This window comes from Heptranchias perlo, chromosome 28 (assembly GCF_035084215.1).
Source record: "Heptranchias perlo isolate sHepPer1 chromosome 28, sHepPer1.hap1, whole genome shotgun sequence".
Classification (NCBI taxonomy): Eukaryota; Metazoa; Chordata; class Chondrichthyes; order Hexanchiformes; family Hexanchidae; genus Heptranchias; species Heptranchias perlo.
In genome coordinates, this window is record NC_090352.1 from 21271829 (window position 1) to 21292953 (window position 21125).

The 21125-nt window shown below is 39.5% G+C and overlaps 1 protein-coding gene across 4 annotated transcripts in view; it reads right to left on the reverse strand.

Annotated features, from left to right (window-relative positions):
- Positions 1-20344, reverse strand: part of tmem248 (transmembrane protein 248) — a 38878-nt gene extending 18534 nt beyond the window's left edge. Inside the window, exons 1-2 of one of the 4 annotated variants that reach the window (XR_010968491.1) lie at positions 18829-19396; positions 936-1112 (exon numbers count right to left, since the gene is read on the reverse strand). Coding sequence is in view for 3 of the 4 variants with exons in the window: in XM_068008194.1 (XP_067864295.1) it covers positions 936-1112; positions 18829-18831 (180 nt within the window). In the remaining variant the exon portion in view is untranslated. Of the gene's footprint in view, positions 1-935; positions 1113-18828; positions 19399-20253 lie in introns of those variants that run through there. The other 3 variants (XM_068008195.1, XM_068008194.1, XM_068008196.1) reach the window with 3 other exon arrangements.
- Positions 20345-21125: the final 781 nt, after the last annotated feature.

Below are 21125 nucleotides of genomic sequence, written 5' to 3' on the forward strand. Positions count from 1 at the left end.
CTGGTTACCGGCCCTTCTGCCACTAGAAACAGTTTCTTCTTATTCACTATCAAAATGTTCATGATTTTGAACACCTCTATCAAATCTCCCCTTCTCTGTTCTAAGCAGAACGACGCCAGCTACTCCAATCTCTCCACATAACTGAAGTCCCTCATCCCTGGCACCATTCTAGTAAATCTCTGTCTGCACCCTCTAAGGCCTTGACATCCTTCCTAAAGTGTGGTGCCCAGAACTGAACACAATACTGTGTTCTTCCTTTCTATTTAAAAATGTTTTCTCCTATTTGTGACTATTCTATTTGTAAACTCAGCAGCACAGTCATCCAATTTAATGTACAATTACATGAAGTGTTTAACAGAATCATTGTTTTACACTATGCCAGCACTTAGCACAGTAAAACAACTAATCATATCATGCCATCAGAACAAGACTCAAGTATCAAATTTAATTGTGCTTTCATTGATATAATACTCAAATGGGTCAAATGATACTTTAATATGGGCCGAGGGGTGGGGGAGAAGGTGTTATAAGACTGGTAGGGTTCTAGGATCCAGTATTTGCTATAATCAAAAAAAATTCTATTTTAAACCTGTATATATAATTATTGCTATAATACTGCATATTAGCTCTGTAAAAGGGAAGGCAGGTATACTTAGCAAACCACTCATGCACAAGAGCAATTTTTTTGTTGACTTGTAGATACAGATGTTCGTAAGTTTAGCTCCCCCCCCCCCAAAAAGAACAGATACATCCTATACATGGATTTTAGAATAAAATTGCCCTTACACTCACTGTTGGGATCCAGTCTTTACAAAACACTATGTAAAGGTGTCAACAGTCTTGTAAAATTACAAAAAAAAATCTAAAACTTCATCAGGACAAACTTACTTTGAAAATATTACTTCCACGCAATAAAGAGAGACAAGAAACTATACCTCAGTCATTTCTGGAGACTTGATTTCCTTTATTTTAAAGAAGTAACCCAATGTCAGGAACGCTATGGCCATAGCACTGACACTAATCATAAACACCACAAGGGGTGGACGGCTGCTGATGTATACCTTCAAGTTCTCCAGCGGATGGATAGTAAGCATGGTTCCTGTCAGGTAAACCTATAAAACAAAGGATTGGTCACAATTTGTCACAAGAACTGATTTCATTATCCACCTACTTGGGGTGGGGGAAGGATATACAAGAAAGATTTCCTAAAATTCATTATTTGTTCATCTGCATTAAAGACAATGTACTGGTCAGAATTTTTTGGCGCAACAGTACAATAACAAAGGATGGAGGCACTGAGATCAAGATGAATGAAAGATCATACTGAATGAAGTCCTGGAGGGGAAAAAAACAAATTGACATTAGGTATTAAACTTGAGACTTCTAAGAATAGAAAATATGAAAATAAATATTCAGGTAGCAAAAGAAAAGTGGAAATATTTCTGGAGAGCACTTTGGATGTTTATGACAATGTTGATAAATATCTAGTTCTACCCGCACAATCACAAAAGAACAATTTATGACTTTAGTACATGACATTCCAATTAACTGCTGCTATAAAGTTAGGAAGATCAGAACAGCAATAATGAGTACATCTAAAGAGTTCTTAAATTAATTAATACACAAGCATAAATTATCATGCAATTCCTTCTAGGGCAAGAAATTATTACCCTTTCCCTTACAACATCGAAAGACAGTTGCATAGAGATAGCAATTCTTTGTATGCATATTTTAAAAGGCAAGTTAGCAATGAATATTACCCCCACTTTATTAAACACGTTTGCTGTCCTGGGACATAGTCGCACCATGCACTCATCATTTAATATAATGGACTCAAAGGTTTGTGTTAACCTATGTTTTAAGTAGGGGTATAACAAAGTAGATTTCTTATCTCGAGATTTTGCTGCTGTTGGCCATGCAGTGGGGGAAACATCTCAATTTCCAGGAGGAATCAAGGGCAGCCCAGTGGGTCAAAACTGAGCTGAGGAGAAAAATCAGGCTAAGAGCAATAAAAAGTGAACAGGGACTCCAAAACGCACAACCAAACATCAACTTCTAAGATCCAAGCTCCCATTAGTTGCAGCTTACCAGAGTCCATTTTACTATCACCGTGACAAATGATCCATGGTGCACAAAAATCCAAAACACAAACAAGTTCTTATTCATCATATACTAAAATGGTCAGCAAATCAAAATTCTTAGCACAAGTCACACTGATTTCAAATCAAACATTTAGAATATTTCCACAAGAACGCCTGTTTGTTTTCACTTGCCAATTGGTCTCCTCCCATTTCTAGCCTGCCAAATGCTCCACTCAGCAGGGTCCATAGTCTTAAATGACACGTGGGACCACATTCAGAACACTTTAAAGCAGCAAACAGTAACTACACTCCCCATATAAATCAATATTATGCCAAATTATTGTCAGTTCTAACGAAGGACAGATGCCCAGAAATCATGACCGCTCTTTTCTCTTTACAGATGCTGTTTGAACCACCTGTATATTTCCTGCATTTTTCAGTTTTTTAGATTTGCAGCTTTAGGTTTGAAGGAGCTCAGAACCAATGTTCGCCCGTGTGCACACAGCCTCAATCCGCCCTCGAAGGATCAACCACAAAACTGAACTTTAAAGATTTTTGCACACAAGATTGTTTCTTCAATTCACCCAAGGTAATTCACCCTATTCACGGGGCAGCATATGGCCTCCACATAGTATCCTTCCCTAACTACACGAAAAACGAGGAACTCAAACATATGGGGATTTGCAGATACAAACACAAGTCATACCATGTGTCAACAGCCAGTAATTACACATGGATATTAAAATATTAGATAGAAGTGTTTTGCATATGGTGTACATTTCCTGTTGTCCTTACTTTTCAGCCTGTACTTCCGACATGACTACATTTGTTAACAGTAGATATCACATCTGTTTCGCACACTATTAAATCACCTATTTCAAGGTCTGTTAAAGCCTTTTGAAAATACCACCTGCGCATTAGCATATTCTACTCCTATGGCCAAATCTCTTTGTCCTACAAGGTTCTGTCTCCCAACTCCATTCAAATCTGCTTTGCTGGCCAAATGAAAAGTACCAACTCGAAGCCTGCTATATTTCTCATCATGTATGCATACATTTTACTTACAAGATTATAATATAGTATTTATTATATCTTTGAGCATTACTGATAGACTTTCCCCTGCACCTGGCTGTGCTCAACTTCTGCTGTCCAACACAACTCTGATGTGGAGATGCCGGTGATGGACTGGGGTGGACAAATGTAAGGAATCTTACAACACCAGGTTATAGTCCAACAGTTTTATTTGAAAATAAAACTGTTGATTCCTTACAACACAACTCTGTTCTGTTTCCCCACCTGAAGCTAGCACAATCATTCTGCTTCCCCTTTCCCTCTTGGAGGCCCAACTCTGCTCCCCTTCTTACGAGCTTACAACTTTGCTTCCCACTGCCATCGCCCTTTCCCCGCCCCAAGGCGCAACTGCTCCCCTTCTGCTGCCACCCGCCCTTATTTCTCCACCTGGAGGCCCGACAATGCGCCCCAATCTGACCACTCTACTTCCAAACGGCCGCCCTCACTCCCTGTCCAGAGGCTCGACTCCACTCCCAGCCAGACTTCTAGACACTGGTGCCTCGCCCATAAATATGTTTTTATAATTAGAACTTCAATATCGTTCATTCCTGCAGTCTTCCAGTGCCCGTTCTCACACTTCATTCTTCCTGTCACCTGTTCTCCCGACTCTGCTCCCCACCCAGGCTTTCATGCTTCAACACTCTGTTCCCCAACCCAGCTCTGCTTCCCAACCTGGCACAATAACTGTTCTAACAACATCTACTCCTCCCCATTTATATTGGTTTCAAACTGTAACTCTGCCATTCTACACTCCATCAACTCCAGTCCCACTCCCCAGTAGCTACTACCCCTCCAATGGCTGCTACCATCCAATGTCCAGTGCCCATCTCCAAACTGTTAATTTCTCCTACTCAACCCAAGTATTCATTATTCCAATCTACCACCTCCCAGGCTTGAAACCAACACTCTCCCAAATATCATATCCTATCAATATCCTATCACTTATCATCAACACATTACATTCACTTCCTTATAAAAAGGTGATGAACTCTGAATTCCCATCAGCAACACAACAGAAGACCAGTTAGCAATATAATTAAAGTCCTGCATATAGCATGCACTTCCTGTAAACGTCACACTTTCATCTTGTAACATTGTATGGCTCACCCCGAGCATTGCCACAGATCTGCTGGTATATTAAGAGGATTCTGGATTGGAACATAGAAACATTGGAACAAGAGTCGGCCATTCAGCCCCTCGTGCCTGCTCCACCATTTGATAAGATCATGGCTGATCTGTGATCTAACTCCATATACCTGCCTTTGGCCCATGTCCCTTAAAACCTTTGGTTGCCAAAAAGCTATCTATCTCAGATTTAAATTTAGCAATTGAGCTAGTATCAATTGCCGTTTGCAGAAGAGAGTTCCAAACTTCTACCACCCTTTGTGTGTAGAAATGTTTTCTAATCTCGCTCCTGAAAGGTCTGGCTCTAATTTTTAGACTGTGCCCCCTACTCCTAAAATCCCCAACCAGCGGAAATAGTTTCTCTCTATCCACCCTATCTGTTCCCCTTAATATCTTATAAACTTCGATCAAATCACCCCTTAACCTTCTAAACTCTAGAGAATACAACCCCAATTTGTATAATCTCTCCTCGTAACTTAACCCTTGAAGTCCGGGTATCATTCTCGTAAACCTACAGTGCACTCCCTCCAAGGCCAATATGTCCTTCCGAAGGTGCGGTGCCCAGAACTGCTCACAGTACTCCAGGTGCGGTCTAACCAGGATTTTGTATAGCTGCAGCATAACTTCTGCCCCCTTGTACTCTAGTCCTCTAGATATAAAGGCCAGCATTCCATTAGCCTTATTGATTATTTTCTGCATGACACTTCAATGATCTATGTACCTGTACCCCTAAGTCCTTTTGGACATCCACTGATTTTCCAGTTGAAATGAAATGAAAGTCAGACAGACAATCATTGGTGAGACTGAAAAGCAGTTTTCTACAGCATAATCATCATGAGCGTAAAGGCTGCATGTGGCCTGAAGAGGTTTGATTTTAGTTTTTATTTTATTAGTAAATTAATACCATTTCTGGATCTAAAGACCAGTTAAAATGAGTTTTCTTTTGGGGGGGGGCGGAGGGGGGGGGGAATGAAGAGGGGAAATGAGAAAGGAAACAAACTAAAAACAAGGCAATTAAGGCCAAAGAATACAAAATCCGTTATTTAATGTTCAATGAAGGAAACAGATTTTTTGGGAAGCAAAAAAAAACAAACGTTTGTTTGCCAATTTTGGAGTTCTGCCATTTATGCCAACATTGCGCTTTCAGATATTTTAGATCCCTAAATCAACACAAATTCAAATCGGGTTTACACCCACAGTTATCATACGATCGGTGGATACAAACAGAATTTTTTCTCCCCAGTACTCCCCCTAGAAGAGCGGATATCAGTCATATCCAGAGAAATACTGAACAGCAGAAACTCAATCGTGGAATTTTGCAAGATCACAGTAAATATAGTCTCCCGTTAGTAAACAGTCAACAACTTTGAAGGGGCAGGATAGGTCTCCCTGATCAGCTTTCCTGTGTTTCTTAACTTATTCACTTTCCCTTCCAGAAGGTAGAGTACTGCATGAAGCATACTCTATGTTTATAGATTACTAAAACTACATATTTAAATACAATTACAGTTCTCATCTTTGACCCCAATACTGGATATATAAATGTGTCATTTACAATGGGAAATAGTTTTAATATTTGGGTCATATAGGAAGTCAACTGCATTCTTTTAAGCAGTAATATCTTGCAATTGTGACTGATGAAAATGAAATGTGAATGAAGCAGTCACTGTTCTCAAAGTTAGGATGATATAATCTCAACATCCTGTACCCACGATAGCAAACTGGTGCCAACAGTGGAAGCATTCATGCAACCATCCAGCGCACTGTACAAATCTCAGCCACTGAAACTATACTAAGTTAGAAATTAACAGAAGAGTTCCGTGCCCCACAGAGCATGAAAACCAACCTTCCAGCAGTGTCTATGTGCAACACAGCTTAATCATGGTTCAATGTCTTTTTACTTAATGACAGGAAGTCAATATTACAACAAATTTCACACATCTTAAAAGGAAATTAAGCTTTACATTATATTTTAAAAATGACTTGGATTTATACAGCAATTCGCCAAATCTCTTAGAAACATTCCAAACTGCTTCATCTTTAATATATTAGCAATCTTGCATACGAGGTGCACTTCTTGTAAATGTCACACTTTATTCCTGAATGCTCCCTATCACACTCTTCTGACTCAGGAGCAACATCATGGGGAGATCTGCTAGATATAATGAATTACTTTGTGAAGTGCAAGTAGGCAAATCCAACAGCCATTTTGCACACCGCAAGATCCCACAAACAATCAGATAAAATGACCCATTAATCTGTTTTTGGCGGTGGTGTTTTAGGGGGGAATATTAGCCAGGACAAAAAGGGAGAACTCCTTGTTTCTCAAGATAATGTCATGGGATCTTTAACATCTATCTGATGAGGAAAATGGGATCTTGGTTTAACATCTCATCCAATGGACAAAAGTGTATTATTGTTGGAGTGTCAGCTTTTGCTCAATCCTGCAGTGGTGTGAATATCCAAACTTCTGACTTAGTAGGGAGAATGATAACAACTGGGTCAATCTGGCATCTAAATCTATACTGCAGATACTGTAAGTATTATGAATAATACTTTATGAAGAATACTTTTTCCAACAAAGGGGAATGTGCCACAGCATGACCAAAGAGATGGGTTTTGATATTTTTAAAAAGGAGAGAGATAACAAGATGGAGGGACTTAGGGAGAGTGTTTTAGAGCACCCAGCCAAAACAGCTCATCTCTGGAGCTGAAAGTGCAGCAAAGATAAGGCATTACAAAAAGGAAACTAGAATCAGAAAAGCGAAACGTACATAAAGGAATGTAGATCTGAATGAAGTTGCAGAGCTAAGGTGGGGTAACGACATGGAAATGAAGGGTTTTGTAGACAAGAATTTTGAAATTGGTGTAGGCAAATAGGAAGCCAGTGAAAGTTGGCAAGTCAAGGCATAATGCAGAAACAAACATAATATTGCATTGAACACAGGCAGTAGAGCTTTTGACAAGCTGCAATTTGTGAAGAGCAGAATTCGGAAGGCTTTCAAGAAGAACACTAGAGTAATCAAACCTGGAGGTGATGAAAACATAGATAAGTATTTCTATGAGAAGGTAGATGCAGATGCTAGTAACGTTGGAGGTGAAAACTGGTGTTATAAATGGTGGCAAGGATGTGGGATCTGAAAGTCAGTTCAGACATGAGCAGGTCACTGAGGTTACATACCATCAGGTTTAGTCTGGGGGAGTTGTCATAAGAGGGGAAGGGAGTCAGGTGCTCTTGAGCCCTGGTATGAAAACATGTACTCATATATCCAAGGCAAAGTGCCCATCACAATTAGGTTGCAGAAACAAACAGCTGCTGAAGTTCTGCATCTCCAATTGGGAGAAACACTGTGCACATAGGGCATTATGTCCATCTCAGAAAGATGGTGGCAATGCTCACACATTTTATGGCGAGTTGTGCATCTCGCTAGATCGTTGATAAGGAGCTGCCAGCCCTAGTAAAGGGTCAAATTCCACGCTCATCTAATGACCAACCAGTGCAGGAAATGAGAAGCAGGGTCTCTTTGCAGCCATATTGACTTGTCCTGATGACTTTATACTTCAACATATTTCACAATATCCTTCTTCAAGTCAGCCCATAACATTTTACCCATCAAGTGTCAGGATCACTAACTTGGAATTTCTAGGGCTGTCCTGTTACCCTTTTCAAAAAAAAACGTTTTGTTACCTTCTCTCCAATGCTTTGATACAGCTCCTGATTCTACTAGCTTACTAAAGATCCCTGCCAGATCATGCCTAATTTCAACCATTTCCTTAAGCATCTTTGTGCAGTCATCTGACCACAGGCCCTTATCCTCTCTCAGTACCTTCAACCTTTCCATGACTTCCCTTCAGTAATTAAAATGTCCTCCTCATCTCTCAAGAAAGAACAGCTTACAGTTAGTTTCAGGTGTCACCCATACATTTCTTTTAATTTTCCAATTCATTCGTTAATTACATATTACAACTTGGTACAAAAAGTCATAAATCCTTTTCATAAAAAGACAGCATTACATTCTACTGTGGCCAAAAGTCAACGATTTTACCATCATGTGATTCACAAAGTCATGCACAGGCTGTGTTGTGTGTACACTGAGGGCACAGCAGTTTACAATTCAATTCAGTCCAGCATATTTTCATTATTTATATAAATCACCATAATAGAACTTTGGCCTGTACTTGCTTTCTGAAAATTAGTAGATTGAGACAGTATTCTGTGATCTTCAGTGACCAGAACCCCTTATTTTAAAGTTTTACTTAAATTTGTTGTTGCTCGGTCATTAAATCTTAAAATCATAATCACTGATAATCCCAGATCTAGAATACAAATTCTGTAACTGAAAGATCAATGTATTTAATTACTCTGAACCACAAGATTAGATAAACACATGCAAATAGATGTGATAAAGTAATTTTAAAAAAAGAGTTCTAATGTCAAACTACAAATACTAAAAGTTTCTTTTAAGTCAGCAGAATCCCCAATATTTAATTGATGTCTTGTATTTCTACCAGTCATTTTCTACTCTTTATGACAAATGCCAGCTAATATAATACTGATGTAAGGTCTGAGCTCTTTACCACTGCTGGCTTACTTTTTTTGTATTATTCTTCAATCATGGGCAGTGAAGTTCACAAATCTTGTTCAGTGGAACTTCATTATCTGCCGTATCATTAGCTTCCTTCCCCACCACAGTAGATAATGGAAACTGGTACGTCCTCTCATTTGGATCTTGCCCTTATGGTACAGCTATATCCTAGATACAGGAATGCAGGCAAGTAAATTCAAATATAAGCAAAATTATGTAGTTTTATTCACCAGGAAGAGATCAAACACAACGAAAAGCTGTGCAATAACGTCATGTCTTGAGTAAGGCTTGGTCTTAAGAGTACAAATAATGGAGATTCCATGGTAGATGACACAGTAATAAAGACAAGTTGCAACAGATCTCACAAAACAGTACCAACATTTTTGTGACGAGAATACAAAGCTAAAGGTAACATAGATATAGCAATACACTTAGTTTCCACTTATATCCACCTGCCTTCCCCTTACTTTTCGAAATCAGTTATACAAGTTACAACTTGGGACAAAAAATTATTTCCCCAGTATTCATTAGCTACAAAAATAAACAAGGGATGTGAGTAGGGCCACAGTGAAATGTAGTCATGAATGGCTCACTTATGCAGGAGATTGCAGTGAAATAAAGTATTTACTATAACCAATTATGTGTCCTATTTATACACTAGTACCTAAAATCTGATACAAGAGTTTTTAAATAAAAACTCATTTGTTCAGCTTCCACTACACTTACAATGTAGTCTGAGAGATTGTGTTGTAATATCACTACAACAGTCCAAAAGTCAAAACATTATATGAAATTCAGCTTCATTTGCTGATTCAGAAAGCAAAGGAAAAACACCCATTATGGTTTTGGATCTCTTAAAACCAGAGGATTTTACAGCACAAGAGGTTGCCATTTGGCCCATTGTGTCTGTACTGGCTGTTTGCTAGAGTAATCCAAAACTAACCCAACTGCCCTGTTCTCTTTCCATAGCCATAGCCATGTATCTTCCAGTTTCAAATATTTATCCAATTTTGCCTTTGCCTCATCTACTCCACGGCAAAATGCCAATAACTCTTTGCAAGAAGAAATTTCTCCAAACTTCTTTCTCTACTCTTTTTCTGACAAATAAAATTGATGACCTCTCGTTACTGATGCCACAACCAGAGGAAATAGTCTTCTCATATGCAACCTATCAAAACACTTCATTATTTAAAAACTTCTATTAAATCACCTCTTGGCCTTCTCTGCTCCAAAGGAAATAGTACCAGCATCTCAAATCACTCCTCATAACTATACTTTCCCATCCCTGGCATCATCCTGGTGAAACTACACTGTACACACTCTATGGCTTCAATGTCCTTTCCATAATGTGGCACCCAGAACTGCAGATAGTACTCTAATTGTAGCCTAACCCTATGTTTTGTATAAATTCATCATTACTTCTTTATTCTTGTACTCTTATATCCCTGTTTGCAAAACCCAAAATTCAACTAGCCTTTTTATATATAATGGTTTTGTCTACCTGTATTTGCACTTTGAGAATTATGTATTTGAACCACTATGTTTCTCTGTTCATCCATGCCCTTCAGCGTCTTGCCATTAACTGTATACTCCCATTCCTTGCTTTTTACTCTACTTTTTTTTCTCCCAAAATGTATTACAACACACTTATCTACATTCCTATCCATTTCTTCCTAAAGTATTTTATAGTCCTCCTCAATGTTTGCTAAACTTCCTACTTTTGTGTCATCAACAAATTTTGAGATTGCTTTTCCTGTACCCAAGTCCAAATCATCTATATATGTTGGTTACAAAAACAGATTTAGCACTAACTCCTGTGGTCCACCACTTCCAACTCTTCTCCAGTCCAAGCAACATCCATTTAGCCCAAACCTGCTTGCTGTCTATCAACCAGCTTTCTATCCATGCTGCTACAATTTCTTTATACCAGATGCCTAAATTTCCCTAACAGCCTCGTGAGACACCTTATCAAACAACTGAAACTCCAAATACACTATACCTACTACATTCGCTTTATCTATCCAATCATTTATTCAAAAAAGTCCATTAAATTTGTTAAATATGACTTGTTTTTAACAAATCTGTGCTAGCTGTTCTTAATTAACGTATGCTTTAAGTGCTCACTAATTTTATCTAAAATTACAGATTCTAAGAGTTTGCCCACAACTGGCGTTTGAGCGACTTTACCCAGTTTATCTTTCTCCCTCATCTTTCACTCATATTTCTCGTGTTTAGCACCAAAAAACACTCCTGTAAACAAGACCTCTCTCCCTATGAACCAAAAAGTGCCTCCATATGCCCAATATCAGATGACGTAGCGAACCAAAATGTTGAAAAGAAACCCGCATCACTATTTAGCTTACTGTATATGTCAGGAGCCATCTCATGATTTCCTAGACTCTGGAAAGCAGTACAATAAACATCAAACAGTAACTTAAGCCTGTTACATAATTTATAGCCTATTAACAGATAAGTTAAAGCAAAGACAAAGCAGCTTATAGATCATATCTATTCCTCCTTGAATACAAAAAATAAACAGATGCGACCCCTTGCTAATATTTATGAATAACGGGCCTGAGATAAGACTCCTTCAACAACAGTAGGTACTTCATTTATTCCCCCATGGAGTCTCCCACCTTTCTCTAGATGGTCTCAGAAGAACTGGTGAATTGGGAGCATGCTACTGGAAATTTACCCGTAGTGTATTTTTATGTTCAACCAGGAACAAAGGAAATTAAAAATATATATTTTAAAATCAATTAAAGCCAGCAATCAGACATACACTTAATGCCAGGCCAAAATCCATTTGAGACCTGACCGCAAATTCCTAATTTCTTGAATGGACCGTCCAGAGAACAAAGCCAGCTGTTTAGCCAATGGTTTAATTGAGAGATACATCATCTCAAATTTTGCAAACATAATGTATTTGCATGGGGAGAATGTCTGACTATTCAATTGAATATGAAAGCTATGGATTTCATCTACAGCAGCTTGTATGTTTTGAGTTGAATATTGACTGCGACAGTAACTAAAAATTACATAGCTATTAAAGTATATAGACTTTGATTGGAATTGTAATTAAAACTCTATATTAATCAGTAATTACCTCATGGTCCAAAGTGACTATTACGCAAATTTTATTTTCCCTACTTAAAGCTTTTTTTAAAAAAAGTTCTCCAAGCCTTTAGTACCTAATTTTTGAACAATTTGTTCCAAACTTGCTTTGAGCTTTCTTCAATCAGCTACAGATCATACCACCAAAAGAAAGCAGGAAACAGAGTATTAAAAAAGACAAATTCTCTGCAGTTATGCCTTCTGATGTTAAAGAAGAATTCTGAAGATATTCTTACGTGTCTTCAGTATTTTTCTTTAATCAGAAGTCAAACTTGAAAGCACAACTGTTTCCCATTAACCCCTGGAAACTTGCAGAATGGGGTAAGGAGTCTGTTTGAAATTATGTCCTTTCTGGGAGTGGATATTGCACCGTGCCTGTCAAAACAAAATCTGTTTGAGGTCCAGTATTTCTGGTCTCCCAGTTTTTTGACCTATTTGGACAGTCAAAATCAACACATTATAAATTAGGAAAGAAATCTTGGGAGCGGCAACAGTGAGAACTATTTCATTTTAATGTATCTATAGAAGAAATTCATTTAATTTTTTTTTTAAATTCACAAATGTCTGTTTATATTTTTCCTGTTGGACAATTTCAATAAATTCAGCTGGGTTCAGGCAGAAAACAAAAAGAGCAAAGCAGTCAAGTTTATTACATTACAAGACATTCTCTGTAATCATTCCACTCACTGTTCTCTAATCAGCACCAGTGGTTTGCAGTAACTGAATAAGTCAAATTCCATTTTTGTTTCATGGGATCTGAAAATTTTTACCAATGTTTTGGGGAATCGCATTCCAACTGTTAAGTTACTTGCGATCTGAAAATATGCTAAATTCTTTAGTCTTTGTTTCTGATTATTTTAATTTTTTTTTAGAAAATGTAAAGAATGAGGTAAAAGGAGTTTAAATATTAATTATTTTACTTCAGGTCTACATGATAAAGGCCAAGCTGACAAATACTAAACTAATGAGACCCAGTGAACCTTAACATAGGTATAGCTGTGTTGTAATTGTGATTTCAGTTAAACATAATTGAGGGAGCAATTTCAGCTGATAAATTGAGCATTACACACAAAAGAACCATATTGTACAACATGGAAGTGTGTTGTTTTAGACATGATTTTTACTTCCCATAACATGTTACTACATAAGCCTGATGACAACACTGACTAATTATTGTAACATACAACTTGAGAAGCAACTAACCATCATTAATTTGCCATTCCAAATTAGATGCTGAGGACCAGAAACCTTTAGTTACTGGCAGGAAAGCTATGACTTAAAAATGTATATTATTAACTATTAAGTTAAAAACATCTACAACAACTGAAAAAAATTAATCATCCTGCTGTAATATGAATTACAGCGTTCTTGAGCTCAATTTATATTTTTTGAGAAATGTTTATACTCATCAGCTCAGGAATACCTATGCTGGGGAACATTTTTCACCTTGGTATCATCAGACCCGTTCAGATGCACAGTAACGCTCCTTCTAATCTTAACCACACGTTTAATTGATTTAATGGAATTTTTTTTGAGGAAATCAAAAGGTATATAAAGAAAATGCATTGATACTGTTTGCACACATGGAATTTCAGACAGTGTTTGATAAGTTAACACAAGGTGCCTGGTCCAAAAATTAAGGCACATAGTATTGAAGAGACTTGCAGTGCAAGGATGGCTAGAAAACAAAAGCAAAAAGCAGGGATAATATGATGTTTTTTCAGATTGGTGGTATGTGGGCAATGGTGTGCCCAAGGGATCTGTTCTCTATTTATATAAACACAGGCACAAGAGGAAACGGTACAAACTTTGCTGATACCAAATTAGTGGACATGGCAAATCATCAGGATGAATGCAGGAGATTGCAAACAGATGACAGATACAATTTAATGCAGAGAAACGTGAAGCAGTACATTTTAGGACAAAAAATGAAAGGAAGAATATACTTAAACCCTAAGACTCAGCGTGGAGAACAGAGACACCCAGGGGTGCAAATACATAGATATTTAAAGATGGGTGTGCAATCAGAAAAGACTATAAAAAGGCAAATGGTATTTTGGGTTTTTATACATAGAGGTATTGAATATAAAAGAAAATAAGGTTGAATTTGTGCCAGACATTGGTGAAGCCACAGCTGAAATCCTGTGTGGAATTCTAAGCACTATTATAGGGAGGATATTAAAGTCATAGAAAGGATACAATAAAGAATCATTACAATTATATTGGGAATGAGGTTATAGTTATGAAATGCTTAAAAAAAAACTTCTCACCGGCATAAAGTTTAAAATGGGATTATAATAGATGTTTTCAAAATTCTGAAAGGTGATGAACAGTGAAGGGTTATTTTGCTGGTTTGTGAATTGGTATCGGGGGGGTGGGGGGGGGGGGGGAGGCTAAAGATGATCACTAAAAGAACAAAGATATTTTTGCACAGAAAGTATCACTTAAAATTGAATTAGCTAGGCATTTGAGAAGCAATAAAAAAGGATACAGGGAAAAGTTAGGGAAAAAGGTGAGGTGAAAGTGACTGCCCTTGACATCAAGGCAGCATTTGACAGAGTCTGGCACCAAGGAGGCCCAGTAAAATAGGAAGTCAATGGGAATCAGGAGGAAAACACTCTCGTGGCTGGAGTCATACTTAGCACAAAGGAAGATGGTAGTGGTTGTTGGAGGCCAATCATCTCCGCCCCAGGAGTTCCTCAGGGCAGTGTCCTTGGCCCAACCATCTTCAGCTGCTTCATCAATGACCTTCCCTCCATCATTAGATCAGAAATGGGGACGTTTGCTGATGATTGCACAATGTTCAGTTCCATTCGCAACCCCTCAGATAATGAAGTAGTCCGTGCCCACATGCAGCAAGACCTGGACAACATCCAGGCTTGGGCTGATAAGTGGCAAGTAACATTCGCGCCAGACAAGTGCCAGGCAATGAGACAAGTGCCAACAAGAGAGTCTAACCACCTCCCCTTGACATTCAACGGCATTACCATCGCCGAATCCCACACAATCAACATCCTGGGGTTACCACTGACCAGAAACTTAACTGGACCAGCCACATAAATACTGCAGCTACAAGAGCAGCTCAGAGGCTGGGTATTCTGGGGCGACTGACTCACCTCCTGACTCCCCAAAGCCAGGAGTGTGATTGAATAATCTCCACTTGCCTGGATGAGTGCAGCTCCAACAACACTCAAGAAATTCAACACCATCCAGGACAAAGCAGCCCGCTTGATTGGCACTCCATCCACCACCGGCGCACTGTGGCTGCAGTGTGTACCATCCACAGGATGCACTGCAGCAACTCGCCAAGGCTTCTTCGACAGCACCTCCCAAACCCGCGACCTCTACCACCTAGAAGGACAAGGGCAGCAGGCACCTGGAAACAACACCACCTGCACGTTCCCCTCCAAGTCACGCACCATCCAGACTTGGAAATATATCACCGTTCCTTCATCGTCGCTGGGTCAAAATCCTGGAACTCCCTTCCTAACAGCACTGTGGGAGAACCTTCACCACACGGACTGCAGCGGTTCAAGGCGGCGGCGGCTCACCACCGCCTTCTCAAGGGCAATTAGGGATGGGCAATAAATGCTGGCCTTGCCAGCGACGCCCACATCCCATGAATGAATAATAAAAAAAAACAATTTGTGCCAAATTACATACAGCTTTGTACTTTAGACCAGTGCACAGTAAATGCTGGGTCAAAACTTGAACTCATTTCACGCAGTGTCCTTACAGGCAATAGAAAGTACAAAACAACTTCTATCCATCTCATCCATCTTGGTTCCATTTGAACTCACATCCTAGAGATAAAACAACATTAGTGATTTTTTTAGCACAACATAAGAAATAGGAGCAGGAGCAGGCCATACAGCCCCTCGAGCCTGCTCTACTATTCAATAAGATCATGGCTGATGATCTACCTTCACTCCATTTTCCTGCTCTATTCCCATGCCCTTGATTACTTTAGTGTCCAAAAATCTATCGATCTCAGTCTTGAATATACTCAACGACTGAGCATCCACAGCCCTCTGGGGTAGAGAATTCCAAATATTCACAACCCTCAGAGAAGACATTTTTCCTCATCTCGGTCCTAAATGGCTGACTCCTAATCTTGAGATTAATACCCCTAGTTCTAAACTCTCCTGCCAGGGGAATCAGCCTCTCAGCATCTACCCTGTCAAGCCCTCTAAGTATTTTATATGTTTCAATGAGATCATCACTCATTCTTCTAAACTCCAGAGAACATAGGCCCAATCTCTCCTCACAGGACAATCCTCTCATCCCAGGAATCAATCTAGTGAACCTTCGTTGCACCCCCTCTACAGCAAGTAGGTAAGGAGACCACAACTGTACACAGTACTCCAGGTGTGGTCTCACCAAAGCCCTGTACAATTGCAGCAAGACTTCCTTACTCTTGTACTATGACCCCCTTGCAATAAAGGCCAACATACCATTTGCCTTCCTAATTGCTTGCTGTACCTGTATGTTAACTTTCTGTGATTCGTGTACAAGGACACCCAAATCCCTCTGACTACCAACATTTCTTAGTCTCTCACCTTTTGAAAAATATTCTGCTTTTCTATTCTTCCTACCAAAGGGGATAATTTCACATTTCCGCACATTTTACTCCATCTGCCACCTTCTCACTTAACCTGTCTATATCCCTCTGCAGCTTCTTTGCGTCCTCTCATCATAGAGCATTACAGCACAGGAGGCGGCCATTCAGCCTGTGCTGGCTCTTCGTAAAAGCAATCCAGTTAATCTTCACAGCTTATTTTCCCACCTAGCTTCGTATTATAAGCAAACTTGGATACATTACACTTGCTCCCCTCATCTAAGTCATTGGTATATATTGTAAACAGCTGAGGGCCAAGCACTGATCCTTGCAGCATCCCACTAGTTACAATCAGCCAACCCAAAAATGACCCATTTATCCCTACACTGTTTTCTGTCCGTTAAACAATCCTCAGTCCATGCTAATATATTACCCCCAATCCCATGAGCCCTAATCTTGTGTAACAGCTTATTGAATGCCTTTTAAAAATCCAATATACTACATCCACTGGTTCCCCTTTATTTACCCTGCTAGTTACACCTTCAAAAAACTAATAGATTTGTCAATTTCACATTACCACATGAAATTAGAATTGCAAAGATAAACTTATCAGATCAAACAGACATTTTGGTCTAAATTTAAAGGGAACAAGTCTAATGCTCCACCATAAAGTAAGCAGACAAGTGGAAATGCAGAGAGATAGAAATTTAAAGTTATTAATGTAACCAAGTATCAAATCTTTACAAAAGGAATGTTAAGAAAAGCATGAAAACACAAACTGAAGTCTCTTCTCACAAAGCGTATGATTCCAGCCAGGCAGCAACTTGTTTACACTGCCTGGCTGGAACTCAGAATCTCATGCCCAGAGGGGAGCTCTGCACATGGTGCTCATCTCCCATGTCATCATTAAATGTTTAGAAAGTGCAGGTGGCAACATTAAAATTAACTGCAGGCAAGTTTCAAAAGTCTTCAAGATATCCAGGGGATCCCATGGCCATTTTTAATATGTTGATTGAGGCCGCACTGGAGTTACACTCCATGTGGTGTCAAACCAAAAATGATGTGAAACCACCCCCTTCTAGACCCCCACTACATCCTTCTAGATTCAGAACAGGTCTTGACTTGTGGTTTACGCTATAATGTCAGTGTGAAGCAGAAACAATCTTGTAACAACATTGTAGCATAAATGCACCCTAAATTTGGTTGGTGGCTACTGAAGTTTGACAATACCAGTAATGAAGCATGAATACTGAACTGCTTTGAACAGCTTGTTGGGAATCACAGACCATATTCCTGTTTGGGAGGATCTCAAATTAATGCAGCACATGCCAATACTGGATAAATATGGATGGCACCAAATATACAAAACAACATTTACTAGAGAGAAAAAAAAAGTACACAAAAATGGCGAGTATTCTGAAAATACCTAGGTAAATTAAAACTGAGTTTTATTTTGTATCACTCAAAAACGATCTAGAAAGAAGCCACAGAGACAATACAGAAACTAGGTACTAATGTGCTATATGGCAGAAACAACAATACCATAAATGTCAATGGTGATGTACAGCAAGTTATGCTGTCATCGGAACCCCGAAATCACGTGCCAACCCAATAATCCTTTCAACCCACGTCTTCCTCTATTTTATATATAACCTGTTAATCAGTAGCAAGGCCTGTCGTCTATCGAAATAGTCTTCAAAAGAAAAATAAACTTTTGTTTTTCTCACACATTGCAATATGATGAGGAATTAACAGAATGTGACTGAGCTGGGCCAGCAACAGAACTTATACGTTTACAATAGATATTTTAACTAGTAATTTTTATCGTCAAGTTTGATACACCCGCCGATACACTTTATAATACATTGTATTACTTCACAGCAAGATTAAGACAAAATACTCATTTAGAATCTAAAGCAGTACAAAGCTGCTTGTATAGCCCACAATAATTCATACCATTTTAAGTTTACATTCGGTCAAACGATTGAGAAAACTGCTCAATTCTACTTTTCGCAGTTCGACAAAAAAATGGTAAAACTCCCACAACATATACTGACGAGAAAGTAAGGCAAATGGATAATTAAATGGACCAAGGCGAAGATTTAAAACGAGCTACTTACTCAAAAATGAGGTTTGAAGCTGAACTGAACAGAAAAGGACGTTCGTCTCAAGTTTAACAGATAGCGGCCTAGACCAAACTTCACAACATCGCAGCCTGCGCGTTTCCAGGGCGCCTGGACCCGTCCCTAACAACCCCAACCCACGGGAAACCCAAACGGGAGAATGTACTCACCATCCTCAAACTGAGACCGGGGCCTCGCCACCTGCCTCCTCCTCCTCCTCCTCTTACGGACACAGACTAACCGGGAGCGAGGTGGGGTGAAAGGCCGGATGGATTTGAACACGCAGAGCGGCGGCTCAGCGCCGTGCGGCAGTCCCGCTGCTCCCCAACCAGCAGGATTTAAAAAAAAACACTAAAGGAAATGAAGGCGGGCGGCGATATCACCCAGCGAGAGAGGAAGCGGCGGCGGCGGCACTGGGCTACGCTCCTGGCCGGCTCTCGGCATCTCTCTCACACCGCTGCCATGGGTAACGGGGCGGGGGCTCGGCCTCGGCGCCGCGGTTAAAATTCCCCGATTGTTTATGGGCGACTGCGCGGAGATGCGACGGCCTCTTTAATTCCCCCGCTCTGTTTCCTCCGCCTTCGGTGCTCGGTCGTCGGCCCACTTGAGAGGGCGGGAGGAGGGGGGGAGACCGCTGAGCTGCAGCGGCCGCTTCCCCACTCCCGACTCACGCTCCACTTTCACCTCTGACCGGACCCGACGCCGAGCTGATTCGGCCGGCAACGGCAACGGCAACCCGCGCCGTTCACCCGCAAAAAAAAAAGTCGAAACGTTACCGTTACAGAGATGCACTCATTAACATTTTTTTTTTGGGAGGGGTAAAAATTCTCAAGCATTTGGAGTGCGAGACTGACGCCAATCTTGATTTTTACAATTGCAACCAGTGTTAAACCTGAAATAAATTTTGCAGCGTGGTTCACTCTTACTGATCCTAAAGTGCCTGTCAACTCTCAACTGCACTCAGACACTTGTTTTAGGTTTAATGTTTATCATTCTTTTAACAAAAGAAATAATCCGACATTCGTTTAAATGGGTTTACAATCTGCCTCACGTTTTTAATCGTAAATTTCACTCCTAACGTTTCCCTGCCGTTGAGAGTTTTTAAAGTTATTACTTCTATCATCAGGGAAGTATTAAGAGTGGTATTCGTGACTTTCAAAAAAAGTGAGATACATTGTCAACCCACCATTGGCCATGTGGGTGTATATTTTTCAGAGTGAGTCACAATAAATACACTTTAAACGAGAATGAATTTCATGTTCTCATTCTAAATGAGTAACAGTTCACAGGATTACAGACAATTATGGATCAAGGCGGCCATTCGGCCCATTCATCCATCCATCCATCCAGAGAAATCCTAACCCCCATTATTGAACTCAATTATTTCTGAAATTATTCCAGGATTTCTGCCTTAACTACTCTATCTAGAACTTTTTCCACATGTTGATCATTCTTTGTGTGAAGAATAATTTCCTGATATCCTAAAAGTACCCTTCTCTAGTTTGAACCTATGTCACCTAAGATCTGTTCCTGAAGTTTAAATTAAAGTAATATTCCGAGTTAACTTTTTCCATACCCTTAAAAATCTTATATACCTTTATAAGATCACATCTCAACGCCTCCTGAAAAGCCCAATTTTCTTCAATCTTTTCTCATAACTCGTACCCCTGACACTGGGGATTAGCTTCATAGCTCTTCTCTGCATTCCCTTCAGTACTTGAATTTTTGTTTCTTAGTAACCAGAACTAGACACAGTATTCAAGGTGCAGTCTGACCAGAGCACTATAAAGTTTAATCATTACCCCCCTCTGATTTATACTCTACTGTTTCTGCTACGTAGTTCAAAATCCTGTTGGCATTGTTAATAGCTGCTCTGCATTGGTTGGAAATGTTTAGCATTGAGTCTACTAAGTTCATAGATTTATTTCAGCTCCATCCTTAGCTATTTGAACAACATTTATGGAGTGCACGTCATCTATTTTTTCTTCCTATATGTAATACCTTAAACTTATCTATATTAAATTTCATCTGCTATTGCTCTGCCCACGTATATATCTTGCCCAGCAGAGTGTAATTTCTGGACTGCCTCTTATGGTTCTACTGCCTCTCCTAGTTTAGTAGCATCTGCAAATTTGACCAGTTAGCATAAGTCATTTATATAAATTAGAAACAGTAGTGGTACCAGCACTGAACCCTGAGGTACCCTAAACAGCACTTCCCCACCACTCTACCATAACTCCTCTAACAAGCACATAATGTTTCCTACCCATCAACCAGTTTCTTATCCATTCCTAAGGTTTACCCTGAATTCCCACAATTTTGAGTTTAATTCATTGTCTTTCATCTGGAACTTTGTCAAATGCCTTTTGGAAGTCAAGGTACACCATATATCATAAAGCTTCCCACAGTCCACTTGAGTTGTCACTTCCTCAAAATAGTCAAAGAGGTTGGTTAGGTAGCATCTTCC